The sequence below is a fragment of the Aotus nancymaae genome, unplaced genomic scaffold (assembly GCF_030222135.1).
Source record: "Aotus nancymaae isolate 86718 unplaced genomic scaffold, 86718_ANA_hifiasm-v0.15.2.pri h1tg000010l, whole genome shotgun sequence".
Taxonomy (NCBI): domain Eukaryota; kingdom Metazoa; phylum Chordata; class Mammalia; order Primates; family Aotidae; genus Aotus; species Aotus nancymaae.
In genome coordinates, this window is record NW_026988421.1 from 71,451,735 (window position 1) to 71,473,700 (window position 21,966).

General features: G+C 42.7%; 1 protein-coding gene and 1 pseudogene across 1 annotated transcript in view; one reads left to right on the forward strand and one right to left on the reverse strand.

Moving 5' to 3' along the window:
* The window catches only part of LOC135273919 (uncharacterized), a 52,870-nt gene extending 41,372 nt beyond the window's left edge, over nucleotides 1-11,498 (forward strand). Inside the window, exons 27-28 of the mRNA XM_064373646.1 lie at nucleotides 382-936; nucleotides 11,418-11,498. Coding sequence (XP_064229716.1) covers nucleotides 382-936; nucleotides 11,418-11,498 — 636 coding nt within the window. The remainder of the gene's footprint in view (nucleotides 1-381; nucleotides 937-11,417) is intronic.
* A 1,827-nt stretch (nucleotides 11,499-13,325) lies between these two features.
* Nucleotides 13,326-20,844, reverse strand: LOC135273920 (sphingomyelin phosphodiesterase 3-like; annotated as a pseudogene).
* Between the last annotated feature and the right edge of the window lie 1,122 nt (nucleotides 20,845-21,966).

Sequence of the window (21,966 nt, forward strand, 5' to 3'; positions counted from 1 at the left end):
AAAAATACAAAAATTAGCTGGGTGTCGTGGTGCACGCCTGTAGTCCCAGCTACTTGGGAGGCTAAGGCAGGGCAATCGCTTGAATCTGGGAGGCGAACGCTAAAGGATTAAGAATGACTTAGTCTTAGAGTACTAGGAGCTGTTAAAAACGCATTCCTTGGGAATCGTTAAGAAATAACCTCTTGTGTATTCTTGGATAGTATCTTGATCGAAGTAGGCCAGATAACCTTACAATATTTTGAGTCACTGATTCTTTGCCACGGTAGGTTTGAACACTGTATCACCAGATCCGCGTGTGTTTTTTTGCCATTGCAGGGCCGTGTCAAGAGGAGAAGGAGGCCTAGACGACGGACTCGTGCGCCTAGGCGGCTGGCTGCCCAGGAGTCAAGCGAGGCTGAGGCCACGAGCGTCCCCGGGGGACCCGTTGCGCAGTGGGCTGATGGTACCATTTCCCCAGACGGCCGTCGGCCACAGCTCAGAGCAGCCAGTGGAGAAGACAGCACTGAGGAGGCCCTGGAAGCTGCAACTGCACCCTGGGAAGGTGGTCCTGTGCCTGGAGTGGACAGAAGCCCCTTTGCCAAGTCTCTGGGTCATTCCAGAGGGGAGGCTGACCTTTGCGTGTCCGGGGACATCTTTTCCGCGGGCACTGGATCTCAGTCCGTGGAGAGAACAAAACCCAAGGCAAAGACAGCAGAGAATCCTGCCAGCCCTCCAGGGGGAGGTAAAGAAAAGAGCCCCATGTTTCCTGCTCCGAGGGAGGCCGGCAGTGACGACCATCTCTTTCAGTCTGCTAAACCAAAACCAGCAAAGAAAACAAGTCCCTTTCCTCTCCCGGAAGAGGAGGAGGATCTCTTTACAGATCAGAAAGTCGGCAAGAATGAGTCAAAATCCGAGAGTCAGCCGGATGTCGTATCAACAACACAAGCTACTTTTGAGGTAACGGGACTTAACATGTTTTTGTGTTGAGGTTAAGGAAGGTATCCGATTGGCTCATTTGAGCCACAGATTATGTTTAGCTTTTTGCGTGCATGTCCCATGGCTTAGTATTTATAATTAGGCTCTTTTACTGCTAAGTTTAACATTGACTCGGAAGTGTTTTTTTTGTTTTGCAAAGGGTATTTTGTAAAGGTTTTTTGTCCCGTGAAGGGTATTTCTCGGCTGACCGTAATCATTGATACAGCTCTGGTTTTTGTAGTTTTGGTTTTTTTTATAGAATTTTGTAATTTAGCTTCTCAGGCATGCCACACAGTGACATGCCTACAGCATACACAAGTTCGAGACCAGCCTGGTCAATGTGGTATAACCCCGTCTCTACTAAAAATACAAAAATTAGCTGGGTGTCGTGGTGCACGCCTGTAGTCCCAGCTACTTGGGAGGCTAAGGCACGGCAATCGCTTGAATCTGGGAGGCGGAGTTTGCAGTAAACCAAGATTACGCTACTGAATTCCAGCCTGAGCAACAGAGTGAGACTCCTTCTGAAAAAAAAAATATGTTTTAATGAAGTTTAATTCATTCTCAATGGTTTGCTTTTGAACTTTTGCCCTTTCAGATAAGCATGCAGAAATAATTTCTTGCCATTGTATTCCTAATGATGTCTAGGAATAGACGTCATTATATAATGCATTTACCACTCTTGACTATTTTTTACTACTCAGTTTGGAAATTTATGTCATTTTCTACTGTGTATACTACAGTGCAGTCAGTCCCATGGGTGTGTTAGACAAACCATTTTTGCCTAAGCCGAGAGACCTGCACTTAGACTGTATTGGGTGTGCGTGTCTCAAGTATTGGATGCAGGAAGTACATGGGATTATACTGGAAATGATAACTTCTATAACTTTCATGGGACTAAGTAATATTTATGGTTTGTGACTTTTGATAATTACACCGTAAAATTACAGCTGACAAGGTTAAACATTTAAAATAGGCATGCTCTGTAGTACCCTGGAAGTATTTTAAAATAATACTTTTTTACCATAATTAATTTGCAAGTGAAGTAGAGCCTTTTGATGCTTTAGTCATTAGACTTCATTGACATTCCAATACAATCCAGCACATGCCTGCCTCATTAAAATTTGCTTTGAGTATATAATTACTACAAATTGGGTAGAATTTGAATAGATTAATAAACTAACTTTTTGCAAAAGTGTGTGTTCATTACATTTAAGGAGTAAGTGCACAGGTAACAGATGATACTGCTGTTAGAAGCCTGTCACAATACTGTGACATCTTTGGGAACCTAATTTTTAAGTAACTTAATAAACAAGCCCCCCTTTGCTCCAGCAGTCTAATTCTAGCCCTCAGATTACCTTAGTGAGTTGACGGAAGTTGGCAGTGTAAACCTCAGCCTAAGTAGCTGTAACTGAACTACCTAAAGAAGTCTGCATGTGTGCCTTATTATCAGTGGTGACTGTTAAAAAGTTGGAACCCTTTTTAAAATTGTACCTCTTTTCTGTTTGACATTCTTAGGCTTTTTCAAGGATGGGAAAAGACGGAGACGTAGATAGTGCTGCCAAGAACAGGTGTTTGGGTGCTGATGATTTAACTAATCTTGAGTGCGCTAAAGCCGTCCCTCTCCTAAAGGAAGAAATGAGGGGTAATGTAACATCTGAACCCCTCATCAGAAAAGACAGGGAAAATACCACCTCTCCTGCTACAGAACTAGAAAACTTCATATTTTCAAAAGAAGAAACACCTCAATTCAAGTTAACTCAAGGACAACTAAGACCTTGTCAGGGCAACAACACACTCTTACACTCTTCTGTCTGTTTTAATGTAAACACAGTTACAGGTGCCACTCCAAAGTGATGGCTCCTTCTGCCTATGCACAGAGACTTCCTTAGTGTGTGGGCTGATAGCTGTGAATTATGTAAGGCTTTTAAAACAATAAAAGCTTTTTAAATGTTAAAGATAACTTTTCTGTTTCTTTCATATTTTTTTCTCCCAATATTGCTGCACATGCATTTGGAATCAATGCAGTATTCCTATTAAAACATGGGACTCAGCTGGGCATCGTGGCTCAAGCCTGTAATCCCAGCACTTTGGGAGGCTGAGATGGGTAGATCACGAGGTCAAGAGATGAAGACTATCCTGGCCAGCATGGTAAAACCCTGTCTCTACTAAAAATACAAAAATTAGCTGGGTGTGGTGGCAGGTGCCTGTAGTCCTAACTACTCAGGAGGCTGAGGCAGGAGAATCGCTTAAATCAGGAAGGCAGAGGTTGCAGTGATTCAAGATCATGCCACTTCATTCCAGCCTGGACAGAGGGAGACTTTCTCTGAAAAAAAAACAACATGGGACTCTAACAACTCCCAAAGCCAGTAGGAGCAAATGCAGCATTGTCAGGGATTGAAGGGCTCTTCCTTCCTACTCTCACTTGATATGTCTTAAAGCATTTTTGTAAGTTGCCTTAACCATTCACAAGTTGGTTTAATTCATGCCTGTGTTTAAGATATAATACTTGTTTTTGTTTTTGCTTAAGCTCTTTTCAATTTTAAGATAATTTATTACACTTAAAATCACTCTCTGGCCACAATACTTAGTAACATAGTGCATTAGATGGCATCTTTGAATAGTTGATTATTGTGTCTGAGAGGAAAAACACATTAGAACATAAAATTATGCCAAAGAGAAAGATTTCCAGGAATACCGTAGAATTAGAATGAGGGTGTTGGAGGTTTTCAAACAGTTACACAGAAAAAAAAAGTAAGTACAGAAAGTAGAATTAAAGTTTCTATACAGAGGGTGACTTAAGCTTACATTTTAGTTAAAAATAAATCACTGGCTTTTTTTAGAACTAATCTAGCCACTCATTTTCAGTGATTCTCACGAAATCCTGGTAATATTGGTATACTTTTATCCATTTTAATTTTTCATTTTTAAAAATTTCCTTAGAATTTAAGGTAAAATCTTCAACTTAACATCTTATCTTGATAAACTGCAGACTAGAATCAATGATCTGATGTAACTTAGAAGAAAAAGTCAATGATGAATCCTTATTTATAAGATGGTTTGCACCTTATTAATATGACATTAACTAGAAGTTGTGACATATATGAGTGGTCAAATATTTAAAAACCAGTTTGGCAAAAGGACATTGGACATAAATGCTTGACTTCAAGAGTCAGAGTAAGACTTCAGAGGGCTGGGTGCAGTGGCTCATGCCTGTAATCCCAGCACTTTGTGAGGCTGAAGCGGACAGATCACTTGAACCCAGCGGTTCAAGACCAGCCTGGCCAACATGGCAAAACCTCTTCTCTACTAAAAACACAAAAATTAGCTGAGCATGGTGGCAGTTGCCTATGGTCCTAGCTCCTTGGGTGACTGAGGCACGAGAATCACTCCAGCCTGGGAAGCAGAGGTTGCAGTGAGGCATGATCATGCCTGCACTTCAGCCTAGGTGACAAAAATAGAGTAAATCAATAGACTAGGGACCAGTAACATCGTTCTTTCCTTTGGCTTGAATTCCAGAAGGCAATATAGTCATTTTGATAAATGAAAAATGAGGTCAAGTTAGAATAAGAATATAAATGTCACTGAAAGTGGGTAGGTTCTCTGACAACTGTTATGGGGCATGGAAACTAAGTTGGTAGTAGGTGGTAACTATGGCAGATTTCATAGAGTTTGATGCCTGGGAAAGATTAGTTCTCTGACATAAGACTATGAAAAAGATTGACTACCAAAACTCAAATTTACTTTCATTTTTAGGATTATTTTAACATTTGTAATACAGACACCAGTGAAATTTTAACTCTGGTATAGTGTGAACTAAAACGTTTACATCTTCATTACAAAGAAAAGACAAAGATCTGAAATAGGATTTGAAGCAAGTGAAATGGCCATTTTTGTAGCATAAAAGCGGTTGCCTGTTGGCGGTTCTATATAGTTTATTCTGAGGTGAACTATGTAATGTTAAAGTTCAACGTTTCTAGAGAAATTTTATCCTGGTATTTTATTCATATGTTCTCTTTATGTAACCTAGATGCCCATACATTACTGAAATCCAGCAACACTGTCTGATTTTATTGCAACTCAAAGTTTTCATTTTTTTGATATAGTTTTCCCACATTTCTAAATACACTATTCCTTGGTTTTAAAAAAACATGCCAAAGCCAATCTTAACCAAAAGCCAAATTATTCTTGATTCTGTATTTAGGTAATGCAGTGTTTCTGGAAACACTTTGCTGCGGTGTGCAGATTCACTAGAATCTTTCATCACCCAGCCCTTTTCCTAACACATTTAAGATTTCTGTGGCTTCATTTTTCCATCGCACAGCGTCCTTGAGTATGGAACTACTTGGAAAATCCTTTGACAGCTGGCAGAGAAATCTCCCAGGTAAGTGCTAGTTTCTATGCAGATTTGTAGAAAACACCCAGAATCTATCAAGTTAAGGATTAAATGACCTTAAGTTTAATGGCCAGACACTTATTTACCTGATTGGGCCCAACGTTGTGCCAGCGAGCAATGCAAAAGATCTAGGAGGCCTTGAGTAAAGCCTGCCTCCTAGGACACGGGTTGCTAAGGCAATTTCCTTCTTTCTTTCTTGTTTTTCTTTCTTTCTTTCTTTTTCTTTCTTTCATTTTCTTTTTTCTTTCCTTTCTTTTTCTTTCTTCTTTCTTTCTTGCTTTCTTTTTTCTTTCCTTCCTCTCTATTTTTTTTTTATTGTACTTTAAGTTCTGGGGTACATGTGCAGAACTTGCAGGATTGTTACATAGGTATACACATGCCACGGTGGTTTGCTGAATCCATCACCCCTGTCACCCACATTAGGTATTTCTCCTAATGTTATCCCTCCCCAAACTCCCCACCCCCTGCTATTCTTCCTCTAATTCCCGACCCCACAACAGACCCCAGTGTGTGATGTTCCCCTCCCTGTGTCCATGTGGTCTCATTGTTCAATACCCATTTACGAGTGGGAATATGTGGTGTTTGGTTTTCTGTTCTTGTGTCAGTTTGCTGAGAATGATGGTTTCCAGCTTCATCCATGTCCCTGCAAAGGACACAACTCCCCTTTTTTTGTGGCTCCATAGTATTCCATAGTGTATATGTGCCACATTTTCTTTATCCAGTCCATCACTGATGGGCATTTGGGTTGGTTCCAAGTCTTTGCTATTGTAAACAGTGCCACAATGAACATACATGTGCATGTGTGTTTATAACAGAATGATTTATAATCCTTTGGGTATATACCCAGTAATGGGATTGATGGATCAAATGGAATTTCTATTTCTAGATCCTTGAGAAATTGCCACACTGCCTTCCACAATGGTTGAACTAATTTACACTCCCACCAACAGTGTAACAGCATTCCTATTTCTCCACATCCTTTCCGGCAATTTCTGTTGAACTTTTTCAAATGCATTTGATAAGTGACAGAACATGTACTTAATGTGAAATTTAAAGACTATCAGCTTGTGGTTTAGGATTTCTAGGGTAAAGAACAACTTAGTGGGAAAGAAAAGTGGTATAGACATTAAAAGAATCTTGAGTCCAGTGAAAAATGGTTAACGTTCTTTGAGAAGGAACAGGTTAGGTGACTCTTACAACTGCTGTAAGGAAGCTGAGCAATTGGACTGTGATTAGGAAAACTCAGTGATAGGCCTAGAACCTAAGGTCTTTAGTAAAATACGGGTGGTATCTGCTTCAAAAAACCTCCATGGATTCCACAAAGAGGCTGCTGGCTTCTTAAAAATATATATTGCTTTATCCTCACCTTCTCAACTCTACGAACCTTTACCTGTCACCTGAGCTAGGGCCTCCTGTGTCTCCTCAGTGTGACAACTGATCACAGTCAGAGCTTCAAGTGCTTTATCCGCCTCCCCTTCCAGCCCCTGCTTCACCCAAGACCCTTAGAACTCTCCTTAAACAAAATCTTCCCAGCCTCACCCTTACCCGTTCTGCTACTTTCCACTGTGGCAGTGGTTGATGTTTTCCATTGTGACCCACTGCCGAAGCATTAGCACCAGGTTCCAGAACACGCAGGTTGCATGTATCTTGCAGGCTAATTGACCCCTTGTAATTCCCTTTATGTGAGTCCTCTGTGTGTGTTCTCTGAAACACCTGTTCCCAATTTGCTGCACTTGCTGATTCTGAGCTACTCACAGCCTTACTTATGTATTCTCAATCTAGCCTGAGGATGAGGTTGTACCCCTTCCTTCCAAAACCTCTTTTCCCCGGCATTAATGCCTTGTTCTGAAGGTAACTCCCTCTCATGTAGTGGAGAGGATCCCACCTTTAATTCTAAAATCAGTCTGCTATATTCATCTCCTCCACCAATTCTGCTCTTCAAAATTGCATTTCACCTCCCCAACTTGGGAATGCAGCAATTTTGGTTCGGGCCTCTAAATGTCCCAGTGTTTTTGAAGATGAGCTCCCGATCCACCTCCCTCTCAGCAGCTAGAAGAGCTTGTGAAAAATGCAGCTTCTCTAAATGCAGTGTGGTATCCTGGATTTGATCCTGGGACAGATAAAGAGCATGAGTGGAAAATCTGATGAAGTCTGGAGTTAGGAGTAACGTGCCAACACTGACTTTTTAGTTTTTACAAATGTACGATGTCGATACAAGATGTTCACATCAGTGGGGAAATGGTAAGGGCATACAGAAATGCTGCATAATTTTTGTGACTTTTTGTAAGTTTCTTTTTATAAAACAGCATCTTGGGTCCCAGAACTAATGAATCTCCGTTCCTCGGGCCAAGGCGTAGGAATCTAAAGTTGTAGCAGACACCCTGAATGATTCAAATAGAAATTCTAGTCCTGTCAATTTCCTTTTATTCCTTGTCTGAACAGTTGCCTCTCCCTCGTTTCACTTACCTTAACGTGAGTTAATCCTTTAACGCTTCTGAATCCTAAGATTTAAATCCTGGTATCTACTTTTCCCAGATGAGAAAACTGAATAGTAAGAGGTGGAGTGTCCAGGATCCCAGAGCTCATAAAAGGTGAAGTTGGGACTTAAATTCCCAATCAGGCTCGCTCCCAAGTCTATGCTTATAGCCACGAGCTCAAGAGCTCTGTAACTGAAGGAACAAAAAGCAGCATTCTCACCAATATTATCCTGGGCCCACCTATTTATCCACCTTTCTAAGTCCACCAGCCCCTCTGCATGTGGACTTTGCCCTTTCCCTCCTTTCCACTGGAGGAAAATGAGCAACGGGAAAGCATGGGGAAGATGTGCTGAGGAGAGCCCTGCACGTGGAAGGTAGAAGGTGCGGTTGCTCTTCTCTCAGGACTTAGCTTAACAGCTATATTTTCTAGTCTGCCTCTCCCAGCTGCCTTAACTTACATACTAATGTAACAAAGTTCATAGTGCCTGCTTTGACATGAAATGACATGCTCTCATATATTGCTAATTCACTTCTCACTAGATTTATATGGTCTCCCTGAAACACTTTAAGCTCCTAATTACAGAGTCATGTCTCCCACATACTCATGTCTCAGAGTACGATGGAGAATGCTGACATACCAGGCGTTTGGTAGACTGGTGGCTAACCTTTATTTTGCCCAAGCAGCAATCAGCAGAAGGTGGTGTGAAAATGCATCTGAGGCTCACTAAGCATCTGTTTAGATTACTAGGGAGAAGCCAACTCTCGGTTTGTGCCTGAGCTTCCTGATGTGGATTTGGAGCTCAACAGCAAGTTGTGGGTCCAACGGGTGTATAGGAAAGTTTTGGGAGTTTCTGTCCTCCAACCAGACACATAAAAAAGCACTGTTTCTATTCAGATTGTTTCAGCATAAATCGAGCATTTATAAAATGGAAGGCTCTCTTGGGCAATGACTATTTTCCCATGTATCTTCATTTCTTCAAGTGGATCATGAAACAATAACAGGTTTGCCAGGAGAAACCTAGGAAGCATATTCAATTAAAACATGCTTTAATTCATTCTGCTTCTGTGATTGGAATCTGCTTGAGTTTAATGATTAATAAAATTTTTGCTGCTTAAATTTTAGGTACATCCGAAAACTATGATTTTAGAATTAAAATCCACATCTTTCCTTATAGATCCTTAGGAAGCAGCGTATCTCTACATGTAAACATGAAAAGAGACTTCTATGGCATTTCTTTATTTTCTTTGCTATTGCTTTAATGTATTTTAAAATTGATGTACATTAATTGGGAACAAAGAAACAAAAACATTTCATTTTATCATAAATAATATGCATATTTAACAAAAATGTTATATCATTATCTTTCTATAAATAGAATACACACAAAACATTTTTGCAAATAATAAAATTAACAAAAATAGATAGGACTAACATAACCCAATACAACTGCCTTTCTACTGACTGTCAGGAACAAAATAGAAACAAGACTTAGCAAGATGACCTGGGTTTCTTTTTGTTAGTGTTAAAACTTCAGATTTATAATCTCATCAATATTACACAGATTTTAGTCAGGACATAGGCATGGGCAAAGGCTTCATGACTAATACACTGAAAGCAATGGCAACAAAAGCCAAAATTGACAAATGGAATCTAATTAAACTAAACTTCTGCACAGCAAAAGAAACATCATCAGAGTGAACAGGCAACCTACAGAATGGGAGAACACTTTTGCAATCTATCCATCTGACAAAGGGCTAATATCCAGAATCTACAAAGAACTTAAACAAGTTTACAAGAAAAAGACAAGCCCATCAAAATGTGGGCGAACGATATGAATGGACAATTCTCAAAAGAAAACATTTACGCAGCCAACTAACATGTGAAAAGAAGCTCATCATCACTGGTCACTAGAGAAATGCAAATCAAAACCATAATGAGATACCACCTCACGCCAGTTAGCATGGCGATCATTAAAAAGTCATGAAACAACAGATCCTGGAGAGGATGTGGAGAAATAGGAATGCTTTTACACTGTTGGTGGGAGTGTAAATTAGTTCAACCTTTGTGGAAGACAGTGTGGTGATTCCTCAAGGATCTAGAACTGGAAATATCATTGGACCCAGGAATCCCATTGTTGGGTATATACCCAAAGGATTATAAATCATTCTACTATAAAGACACATGCACGTGTATGGTTATTGTGGTACTGTTCACAATAGTGAAGACTTGGAACCACCCCAAATGCCCATCAGTGACAGATTGGATAAAGAAAATGTGGCACATATACACCATATGCCATGGAATACTATGCAGCATAAAAAAGGATGAGTTCATGTCCTTTTCAGGGACGTGGATGAAGCTGGAAACCATCATTCTCAGCAAACTAACACAAGAACAGGAAACCAAACACCGTGTGTTCTCACTCATAAGTGGGAGTTGAACAATGAGAATACATGGTCACAGGACACACTGGGACCTGTTGGGTGGTGGGGGACTAGGGGAGGGCTAGCATTAGGAGGAATACCTAATGTGGATGATAGGTTGATGGGTGCAGCAAACCACTATGGCATGTGCATACCCATGTACAAACCTGCATGTTCTGCACGTGTACCCCAGAACTTAAAGGGTAAAAAAAAAACAAAAAAACAAAACTACTCCAACTGCATATTAGCATGAAGAACTAACCTTTAGGACCACCAAACCGTAAAACTGCTGCCAATAGGAAGTTGTAAGATCCTATTGCTTGAATCATTGAAAACCAAATAAATTATAAGGAGTATGTGGGTGAGAAAGCAGGCCAAAGAATTATTAGCTCTGTTGTTCTGTATGTCATATGATGTCATGAACTTCAGTTACACAAACAAAACCGTTTACAAAGACTATGAAAAGTGTCCAAATTATTAGTCTCTTAAAATAGGAGCAGAGATGTCCTAGAAGTGTTAGGTAAGTCTTCCTCTTCAGTTGACACTCTCAGTAATTACCTATATAGTATACTACATTGAAGGAAAAGAGACTGATAATTTTTATTACTGATTTCATCATTTCTCTCTTGTTTTCTTCACTTGGAATTTGAAGCAAGGTCCATAAGTCACTTTGTGTCTGTATTTATGGCTGGCACTACACAGGCCACGTGGGACAGGGCAGGGGGCCAGAGCTTCAGTGCGTAGTGCTCAACAATGATGCAGGAAGAAATGCTTCACTTTTGGTGTATAGAATGAGTTTGCTTTAGTCAATGCGGTGAGAGAAAAAGGATCCTCAGTTGTATGATGTACTTTTACTGCCGGTTGCATTGACACCATGATTGAGTCATGTCTCCCAAGAGACGTGAAAAGGTGGACCTACAAAAACTTGTATGCAAATATTTACAGCAACATTATTTGTAATAGCCAAAAGTGAAAACAACTCAAACGCCTATCAAATAAGAAACCAATGTTACTGTATGTATATTCATATTCAACGTAAAAATAAATTGCTTGCGTACTGATGCATGTTTCAACACTGATTCACCTAAGTGAAAGGAAAAATGCTAAGTGAATAATGCCCTAGCCCCTGGCAGACAGAGCTGCTTCAGTGCCCCCTTTCTCTCTGCTAGATGGATGGTGATGCACTGGAAGCCTTTGAGCTCGTGCTTGCGTGGCACCTGCTGGAGGAGGACACAGCTTTGCTGGCCTGAGCCACAGCTTCTTGACAGGAGGCCACCAACCCTCTTGGTTGGGACCTTGTTCTGACCGAGCTCTGACATGTGCTTGGGCACTGGTGGGCCTGGGCTTCTGAGGTGGCCTCCTGCCCTGATCAGGGACCCTCTCCCTTTCCTGGACCTCTCAGCTATACAAAGCAGCAAAACAAAGGCAGTTTTATCTGAAAGATTAGAAGCCCAGAATAATTAGGCTTTTTCAATAATGTAATTCCCACTGTAATAGCACAAGGATTCTGGAAGCAGCTGCTGGTGGCTCGGGACATCAGTGGGGCCAAGGGTTCTCTGTCCCTGGGTCAACCGTGATTTGGCTTTCCCGTGTCTTTCCTGGTGATGCCTTGCTCGGGGTTCTGTGGGTTTGGGTGGGAAGGGGGCCATCTGCCTGAATGTGACCTGCTAGCTCTCAGAAGGCCCCGTGGGCCTGGCTTGTGTGAGTGTGTGGACAGTGGTGGCTGCGTGTCCCTGGCTGCTGAGGGGCTGCTTCAGTCTGTACCCCACCTCCCGTCTCATAGATGCTCCTTTTGACCTTTCTTTTCAAATTAATGTGGGTGGCGAGCTCCTAGGCCTCTGGCTTCCTGGTGGAGGGCAGCATGCCAAGGGGTCTGCCGGGTGTGGGGTGGGTGCTGCCTTCAAGCCACTTGGGCACCCACGCTTCTGTCCACTTCTGGTTGCCAGGAGACAGCAAGCAAAACCAGTAGGACATGCAGTTGCTAGTAAACAGATTTTGTGATTTTTGTTTTGCACTAAAGTTTCTGTGATTTAATGATAAAATTCTGTTAACTAGATCTGGTCCTAAGTGTTTCTGTCACTCTTCAGCCAGAAGAGTTTGTTCAACTCTGATCAACTCTGAGCCCACGACACCTTTGGTGCCCAGTGCTCCCGTGACCCCTCTTGACCAAAGAACAAAAGCAAAGTGGATAAAGGAAAATCCCACCTGTTCCTCCCCAAGACTCAGGGCCAGCAGCAGGTCATGTGCACCTGAAGTTTGGCCCTGCCCTTCGCCTGCCCCTGTCCCCACTCCCCAGAGGCCAGAGTCAGGGAGCATTGCCAGTTCCTTGAGAGCTGCCTTGCTTTGTAAACAGACCATTCCAGAAACTCATAGTGAGTACCAGTTAAACAAAACCAAGGGGAAACTACTGAGGGAATAACTTAATTTTTAAAAAGGAATACACATGAACACTCCACATTCAAAACCCCAGGGAACATCAGTCATTTCTCTTGATAAGCTGGGCACATTTGGGAACCAGTGAAATGGAGAGAATGCTTGTTCACTGACATTGACCTTCTTGTCCTCGTCGGGATGCTGCCTCCACCTGGACCTCCAGCAGGGATATGGTGGAAATGCAGGAGGACTTGGACTGAAGTCGGGGGTGTCCAACCAGCAGGGGATGCCCATGCTGGGCCTCCCTTGTGCCTGGTCAGCTGGAGGGGATGATGCTTGCTGGGTGGAGCCGGGAGGGAGGAGGGCCTGCTCGGCCTCTTTCAGCTCAGCCTAAGCCTAGCTGGTCCCCAGACTCCTGGGCCCCAGTGACCCTCCTTACCTTGTCCCTAAATACTTAGCATTTTTGTTTGTTTGTTTTTATAAAAGTAACAGATTGTATGAAGGTAGAGGTCAGATGCTGAGTGAGCGTCTGACAAAAGTGGGATCTGAGCAGCTGATGCAGGCCACCAGGGCCAAGCCAAGGTTGTCCCCCCTGACTGGCCTTGAGAGGCACCCCCTGACTGGCTCTGTCCCTGCCCTTGCCCCTACCCTGGGAGGGAGCAGTGGGCAGGCACCGCTCACACTTACGATGCTTCCCTGTCTAGTCACAGCTCCTTGATCTCCAGGGGGCTCTCCATGATCACCTCCCAAATGATCTGGCCCAGCTTGGCAACGTTGTCATACTCCTAGATGGCGGCCTACAGGTATCGGTCATCATCAGGCTTCACAGCTGCTGGCTCACGCCCAAAAGTTCCCAGGGGAGAGGGGACATTAGCTGCAGCAGAGGCAGGCCCTACACACATGCACAAGGCAGGGGCTACCCCTGAAAGAACCCAGCTCCTGGGCCAGAGGTCACAAAGACCCAGCCCCTCCACCCCTGCCCCTTGTGATGACTGCCCACCCCTGGCCTGGGGGCTCACGTGGGTGTGCATGGGGCTGTTCCACAGGTCGGCGATCTCGCTGAGGTTCTCCGGCAGGTCATCTTCGTGCTCCGCCTGGTCGGGCAGCTCCAGGTTCTGACAGAAGGGATCCAGCCACACGGGATTGGCTCTGCAGTTGGGGAGGGAAAGGGGTAGGGAAAGAGGGAAGGCTCGAGTAGACAGGTGCCCTCCCAGCGTGACCCCACACCCTGCCAGTTTTCCTGGCCCAGGTAGTGCTTTTCACTGGCTAGGGTGTGAGGCCCTGGCACCTGTGGTGCGTGTTCCCACCCTAGCATCCCACTGGAACCAGGACCCCATGTCACTCTGGATCACCTTTGGTGCGGAGGCTTCACCCTGTACCCACTGCCCAAAGTCTGCAACCTCTGCTGACTCCCTCTGGCCGGGCTGGGCCACCACCTCTGCTGACTCCCCCCGGCCGGGCCGGGCCGCCACCTCTGCTTTTATTTTTTTTAACTTTGGATGGAAACAAAATGGCTTACTTTTCTGTTGTCTTCTGATAAGGTGATCCTGAAGATGCTGGAAAAATGACAGCTGAAAAGAAAATTGTTGTAGACCAAAGTGACCTAATCCCAAAAGTGTTAACTTTGAATATAGGTGATGAGTTTTGTGGTGTGGTGGCCCACATGCAAACACCAGAAGACTTCTTTTGTCAACAACTGCAAAGTGGCCGTAAGTCAGTTTTGATTTGCTGTCAAGCTAAAATGCTTCAAGAGACTCGACATGTAGAAATAATGTATATATACATATTTCTTTAAGATGTGATCTTTATCTGCAGGTAGGCTTGCTGAACTTCAGGCGTCCCTTAGTGAATACTGCGGTCAGTCATCTCCACGCTCTGATTTTTATCCAGCCATTTGTGATACATGTTGTGCTCAGTTCTCAGGTAAGGAAAGAGTATTACTGATTTTTAAATTTTATTATTATTTTTTAACTTACAATTGAGTAGAAACTGTTGAAACATTGTCTTTGGTTTGCACTGATGGCTGGATTTGAAGCTTGAGTATGAGTGTCAACCAATCATGTTTTTTAATAGATCAAATTAAACTTGTTGGATGGAGTGTGGTCTGAACTGGGTAAGGGCAGAGGGCCTGTGTGTGTCAAGGAGATGGAGGTATAACGGAGGTATTCTGGGTTATTTTGTCAGCCTTTTGGTTTTTGGAGACTGGTAAAGATAATTCTGTTTAAGCTAATAGGTGGATATGCAAACTCCCAGGATCATATCTTCACTGGTTTTATTGAAACAGCAAGAGGGCCTGGAAGTGTGGAGCTGTCATGGTGCAGCCTTTGTACGGCACAAGTCCTGCCTTATGATAACCAGGTTATGTTATTCTCTGCCAAAGAGAGGTCCAGGGGCCTCGTGGAAGGGGAGATTCAGTAATCCTTCAGTAAATTGATCAGTTGGGTGGTGTAGTCTAGTTGACTCATGCTTGCCAGGTGTTTTATAACTAGTCTTGCTAGTAAATGCTTCATGTACTGATTGAGACCTTGTGATTCACATGATCAGTATATGTTCTCTGTCCTAATGAGCAACTCTACTGGAGAGATAAGGCATGTAAACTAATAATGACAGCATATGGCATAATTAATGTAGTACACTACTAATAAAGGTTACATTTTAGGAGTTGAAGGCTTCTGATAAGCAAAATTAGTAAACATATTGTTGTATAAACTTGATATCTACTAAAGAAAAATATATAAATGACCATCTCTAATTTGAGGAGGAAAGGTTTTTGTTTATTTCTACGGTGGAAAAATCATTTGAGATTGAGTCTCTCCCCTTTTCAGAGGATGATCTGTGGTACCGTGCCTCCGTTTTGGCTTACGCTTCTGAAGAATCCGTACTGGTCGGATATGTAGATTATGGAAACTTTGAAATCCTTAGCTTGATGAGACTTTGCCCCATAATCCCAAAGTTGTTGGAATTGCCAATGCAAGCTATAAAGTGTGTGCTAGCAGGTATGGAATTTTCATAGCCTCCATATTCTTTAAAAATTCTAAAGATGAAGAAGGAAACATGAAAACATGAAAAGATACATGAAATAGGGAAAAGCTGTTCTCAAAACAACATGATCAGATGCTTAAAAGTTTCTATACATGTCATTTATCCCACTAGGATCAGAGATTTCTTTCCACATCCATCAGTTGTCTTCATTAAAATGTACCATAATTTCTAAGGAGTTTCCTATCTCAGAGGGTATTTTGAAGTATTTGCTCGAAGCAACATTCTTGTAATTACATTTGCAGCTTATCCCAGATCTTTTCCTTAGGCAATGTTACAAAATGTAGTTATATCCCAAAATACCTCCTTAGGCTACATTCCCACGGGTGGAATGGGTCAGTAAGCCTCCTTCTTTTCATGTTTGTGATACATATTGTGCATTGTCTTCCAGAAAGCATTGACCTAGTTTACATGCCCACCAAAAAAGTATGAGAGAGTCCATTCTTGTACACATTGGTGCATCAGAAGGATGCTTCCATGTTATTTCATCCTGGCCAATTTTGGTAGGGTAAAAATGAAATCACTTTAATTTGCCTAATTACCAGTGAGGCTAAACAGTTTTTAATGTTAATTGGCCCTTGCATTTAATGAACTGACTGAAGCATAACTTGGGATGGCTGATTTTAAGTGCCCTGTCACTATTGAGTTGGAAGTGCCACCAATGTTTCATATGTTAATCTAAGGGACCAGTATTTCTTCAGGGATTGTTTTATACCTTTTGTGTATGGCTTTCTTAATTTTATTGGGCTATAATTTACATGCCGTAATGTTCGCTTTAGGTGTTAGCTATACAATTCAGTAATTCTCAGTAAATTTACTAAGTTGTACAAACATCACCATAGTGTGATTTAGAACATTTCCATCACCCAGTATGGTCTCTTGTGCCTATTTATGGTTAGTCTTTACTGCCCAGGTAGTAACCAACCTACTTTCTGGCTCTGCAGATTTGTACTTCTGGATGTTTTATGTCAGTGAAATTATGCGGGTTTTGTTTTACATATTATAGAAGCTTTTTACAAGCTTTTTCTTTTGTTGTTGGTAGAGCTGTGAGTCTGGCCATGTTGCCCTGGCTGGTCTCAAACGTCCTGCCTCAGCCTCCCAGAGTGCTGGAACGAGCCATTGCGCCCAACAGGAGTGAGCCACTGCACCCAACCAGCAGGCTTTTTCTTTGTTAATGATGCATTCATCTTTATGTTCTTAAGTGACATGTTTTTGTTTCAGTGTTTGCCATATGTAGTGTACACTGCTCAGGTGATGGGTGCACCGAAATCTCAAAAATCACCACTGAAGAACAAGAAAGCAGAAACCGTTTTCTACATATGTTCCAAATAATATTAAATGCTCAATCAATCTTTCTTCAAAAACAAGCCAGCACTAGTACCAAGTGTTAGAAATAAAACCATTAAAATTATTTCAATTATTCATTTTGAAATAAAATGTAAAGAACTATCTTTTTTTTTGTGGGGGTGATTTTGTTGTGGCGTAACCAAACACCTGTTACCCCAAAAACTATTAAAATTTTAAAAATATGAAAAAATTTAAAAGTCTACGATAGAGAAAGAAAAGAGGTCTCATGAATCTGTAAGTCATATTTCTGAGCATGCCAAATAGATTTATGTATTTATGTGTTGTGTACACAATATGTGTCTACCATAGAGCTCTAATTCATTGGCTTAAATAAAAATACAAGTATGTAAGTCAACCATTTTATCAATAAAAAGACTAGTCAAAGGCTTTTTCACATTTATGTGACTTAAGCAAAATCTTTTATAAATAAGCTGGCTTTCAAATTATTGAGAAAGTATTAGAAATGCTGTGAAAATTTCCAGCATTGTTGTCTGCATTTGTTGATCACGTGATTTCATGCTTATTCCTGCAGAACACTGTGAAGATTTGTTATAAGGGTTATAAAACTATACAACCCCACCCGAGACAGAATGATCTTTGCTTGTGTAATTTTTGATAAAAAAGACATGGCATAATTTGGTTTAATGAAAACACCTACATTCTGAGTTATTGGTAAAATACCCTTATATTTAACCTTAAGAAAATTACTGAAATAGGCTGGGCACGGTGGCTCATGCCTCTAATTTGGGAGTACTTCGGGAGGCCGAGGGGGCGCTGATTACCAGATGGCAGAAGTATGAGACCAGCCTGGCCAACATGGTGAAACCCTGTCTCTACTAAAAATACAAAAAAATTAGCCTGTGTGGTGGCCATCACCTCTAGTCCCAGCTACTTGGGAGGCTGAGGCAAGGGAATCACTTGAACCCAGTCGGCGGAGGTGGCAGTGAGCACAGATTGCACCACTGCACTCCAGCCTGGGCAATAAAAGCAAAACTGTCTCAACAAACAAACAAACAAAAAAAAAAAAGAAAAGGAAAGAAAATTACTTAAACACCTGAAATTCACAGCTATAAAAATGGTTAACAGGGAATTTACTTTAAATAATGACTAGCACAGTTTTCATCACCTAGATAAAATATTAAATAACCTTGTAAAAGTAATGGAATAAATGGTTGCAAACAGACTTGTCATATGATTTAGTATCTAAGGTTATTAACAGATATTAAGTAGCTGGGTAACTTCCAACTCAAAAAACGTAGGAAAACACTTTTAAAATGTTCTTATTAGGAGGTCAATGTCTTTGTCTAATTCAAAACTTCTATAAAAGTTATGTATAAAATGAGGTAATAGGAACCAGGAAATAAGAGAAGAAAGTACAAGATACAAAGAGATATTTTTGATAAAGGTGAAAAAAAGCAATTTTATATAAGAAGGAATCTTGTGTGGTAAATTTTTGGTCCTAAAATAAAATGACCAGGTTGTTCAAGAAAGAGAATATTTAGGCAAAATAGAAAGTCTAAGCATGTTGTGAATCATCTATGTAAATTGATAATAAGATTAGTTAATAGAAACTTCTTTTTTTTTTTTTTTTTTTAGAAAACGGGGTGGTATAATTTAGTTGGATATGAGTAAGAAGAAAATCCTAATAGTCTTTCCAGAGGTGGGTCTTTTATATTAACAAAATTACACAAATACAAACTATAATTTGTTAAAACAAGACTTTATTTAAAATATTTATTTATTTACTGATGAGACAGAGTCTCGCTCTGTCACGCTGGTTCAAGCAATTCTCCTGCCTCAGCCTCCCAAGTAGTTGGGATTACAGGTGCTCGCCACCATGCTCGGCTAGTTTTTGTATTTTTAGTATTTTTGTATTTTTACCCGGCCTCAGGAAGCCAGGTAATTTGTGGAGTTGGAGGTGCCAGAACTAGGCTTTGGACTTCTCCCTCCAGTCCACTGGCTTAAGAGTCATTCGGAAGAGTTCAGCTCTCTTCTCCCCGTCCCATGTCCCCATTTTGCCCATCTTCCCGCCTCCATGTTCACTCTTTTGCACAAGTACACATTCTTGGGGCCAAGGAAGTTGTTTGCGCTGCCCCTTCTCCTGGCAGAGATGGGTCAGGAAGAGGTCCCAAAGTCCAGCCTGCCAGGGAGACCTGGCCGGATGCTGGGACTCGCTAAGCAACCTCCCAGTGGTCCCTGTGCATGGCTCAGAGCTAGAATGGTGGTGAGAGCAGGAGCACAGCCCCTGACTTCTGCAGAAAAGATGGTGTTCATCAGAGCCCTCCAGACAAACCTGTACACCCCCGCTTTTCGGTCATTTAGGCCCACCCTCTGCCATCTCCACTGACCAGGTGCCCAGCTGTTCTCCAGACTGAGGCAGAGAAGAGAAAAAAAAAAAAAAAGTTGGCGGGGAAGAAGGCTGAGACCTCATGGTCGAAGGCCTCGTCGGGGTGCCGCCTCCTGCGTGCGGCTGCCTTCTTCACCATGGAGGCCTTGTACGGGAGCTTGCTGTTGGCATCTGGCTCCCCGCCAGCACTGGCGTCTGGCCCGGCTCCCCCCTTCACCAGGGACTCCCTGGAGGCTGAGGGGCTGCCCAGGCTCCCCGAATCTCCGTCCTGCTGATTGTGGTTGGGCGTCTGGCCCCTTGGGCCCCCGCCAGCCCCCGGGGGCAGGGTCTTCAGCTTCCGGCGGCCTGCCGCCCTCCTCTCCGCTGATGTGCACCATGCAGCCGTCCTCCGGGCTGCTGCCGTCGTCAGGGTCCCCAGAGGCTGGGCCACTGGCAGCCTCGTCACTGGGGTGCCGTCCGCCGTCGCCCTTGTACTCCACAGAGGCTGTCCTCTTAATGCTCCCGGGGACGGCCCGGGCCACCCCATCGCCACCCTGCGGTGACACCAGGCTGCTGAAGACGGCGGTGCTGATGGAGGTGTTGGTGGGGGAATCGATGTAGATTTTGATCTGGGGCCGGGCAGCCCCATTGCGGATTCTCTGCCCGATCTCTGGCCAGTTTTTGTATTTTTAGTAGAGATGGGGTTTTACCATGTTAGCCAGGCTGGTCTCAAACTCCTGACCTCAAGTGATCCACCTGCCTTGGCCTGCTGAAGTGCTGGGATTACAGGCACGAGCCACCATGCCCAGTCTGTATTATTTATTATAGTCACTATGCTGTATATTAGATCTCATGGCTCACGGCAACTCCAAGTAGGCTGTGATCTTCTATCCTCTAAAACCATGGTGTATGCGTGGCCTCTCCATTGACCCTTGGTATTTTCTTAAGAGATGTTTGAGCTGGGCATGGTGGCTCACGCCTGTAGTCCCAGCACTTTGGGAGGCCGAGGCAGGTGGATCATCTGAGGTCGGGAGTTCAAGACCAGCTGACCAACATGGAGAAACCCTGTCTCAACAAAAATACAAAAAATAAGCCAGGTGTGGTGGTGCATGCCTGTAATCCCAGCTACTCGGGAGGCTGAGGCAGGAGAATCGCTTGAACCTGGCAGGTGGGGTTTGTGGTGAGCTGAGATCACGCCATTATACTCCAGCCTGGGTAACAATAGCCAAACTTTGTCTCAAAAAAAAAAAATAAATAAGCTGTTTGAAATGTGAAGACTTACTCAATACTTTGGTTCCTCTTCATGGATAAAGCACCCTCCAGTGGCTTCTAGTTGTCCATCTTGCCTCTTTTCTGCTTTTAACCAACAGTGTGACAGCCATAACCCAGGTTTGAGTATATATACATAGTTGTCGTTAGGATGTGGGCCTCTAGGTTTTTATTTCCTTATTTAAAATGAGAAAATATATCTGTAGGTCTTACCTTACAGTGATGTATTCTTTCTGTTCCATTTCCTTCACCCTCTTAAGCAACATATTTCTTTCTGAACTCATTTCTTTCTTCATGTACTCTGTACAATATGTCTGCTATGTACACTACCAGCTAAGAGCAGGTGAGTCATGCTAGTGATATTCTGTTTTCATTATTTTTCTCACTTCTACTTCCAGGTATTCGCAACTGACATAGATTTACCAAAAATTTACGGTGGCATAAATGCCATCTTTCTTTTAATTGCCTGCCTTTTTTTCTCTCTCTCTCCCTCCCTCCCTCCCTTCCTTCCTTCTCTCTCTCTCTCTCTTTCTCTCTTTCTTGAGACAAAGTCTCCATTATCCAGGTTGGAGTGCACTGGCGCTATCTCAGCTCACTGCAACCTCTGCCTCCCAGGTTCAAGCGATTCTCCTGCCTCAGCCTCCCAAGTAGTCGGAACTACAGGCATATGCCACCATGCCTGGCTAATTTTTGTATTTTTTGGTAGAGATGGGGTTTTGTCATATTGGCCAGGTTAGTCTCAAACTCCTGACTTCAAATGATCCGCACACCTTGGCATCCCAAAGTACTGGGATTACAGGAGTGAGCCACCATGCCCAGCCAGGCTGTCATCTTTCTAGGATTCAGAAAAGTTTTGTATCACCCATGGCCTGTCTGCAGAGACAAATCTACCCATATAAGTTTTCCTATTATGTCATTTTACCAAAATAAACAATGGGATGATTGTATCTATCAGAGTTCCAACCGAGAAAGAGAACCAGTATTATTTAGAGATTTATTGCCAAGAACTGGTTTATGTGATTGTGGAGGCTCACTTGGGAATGTCCAAAGTCTATAGGAAAGGTTGGAACTCTTGGGCAAGAGCTGATGCTGTTGTTCAAAGGCAGAATTTCTTCTTCATGGAAGACTCAGTTCTGTTTTGAAGGCCTTTTTTCCAACTAATTCAGTAATCAGGACCACTTATTTAAAGTCAATTGGGCCAGGCATGGTGGCTGACATCTGTAATCCTTGCACTTTGGGAGGTTGAGGCTGGTAGGTCACCTGAGGGTAGGGGTTCGAGACCAGCCTGGCCAACTTGGTGAAAACCCATCTTTACTAAAAATACAAAATTAGCTGGGCATGGTGGCGCATGCCTGTAATCCCAG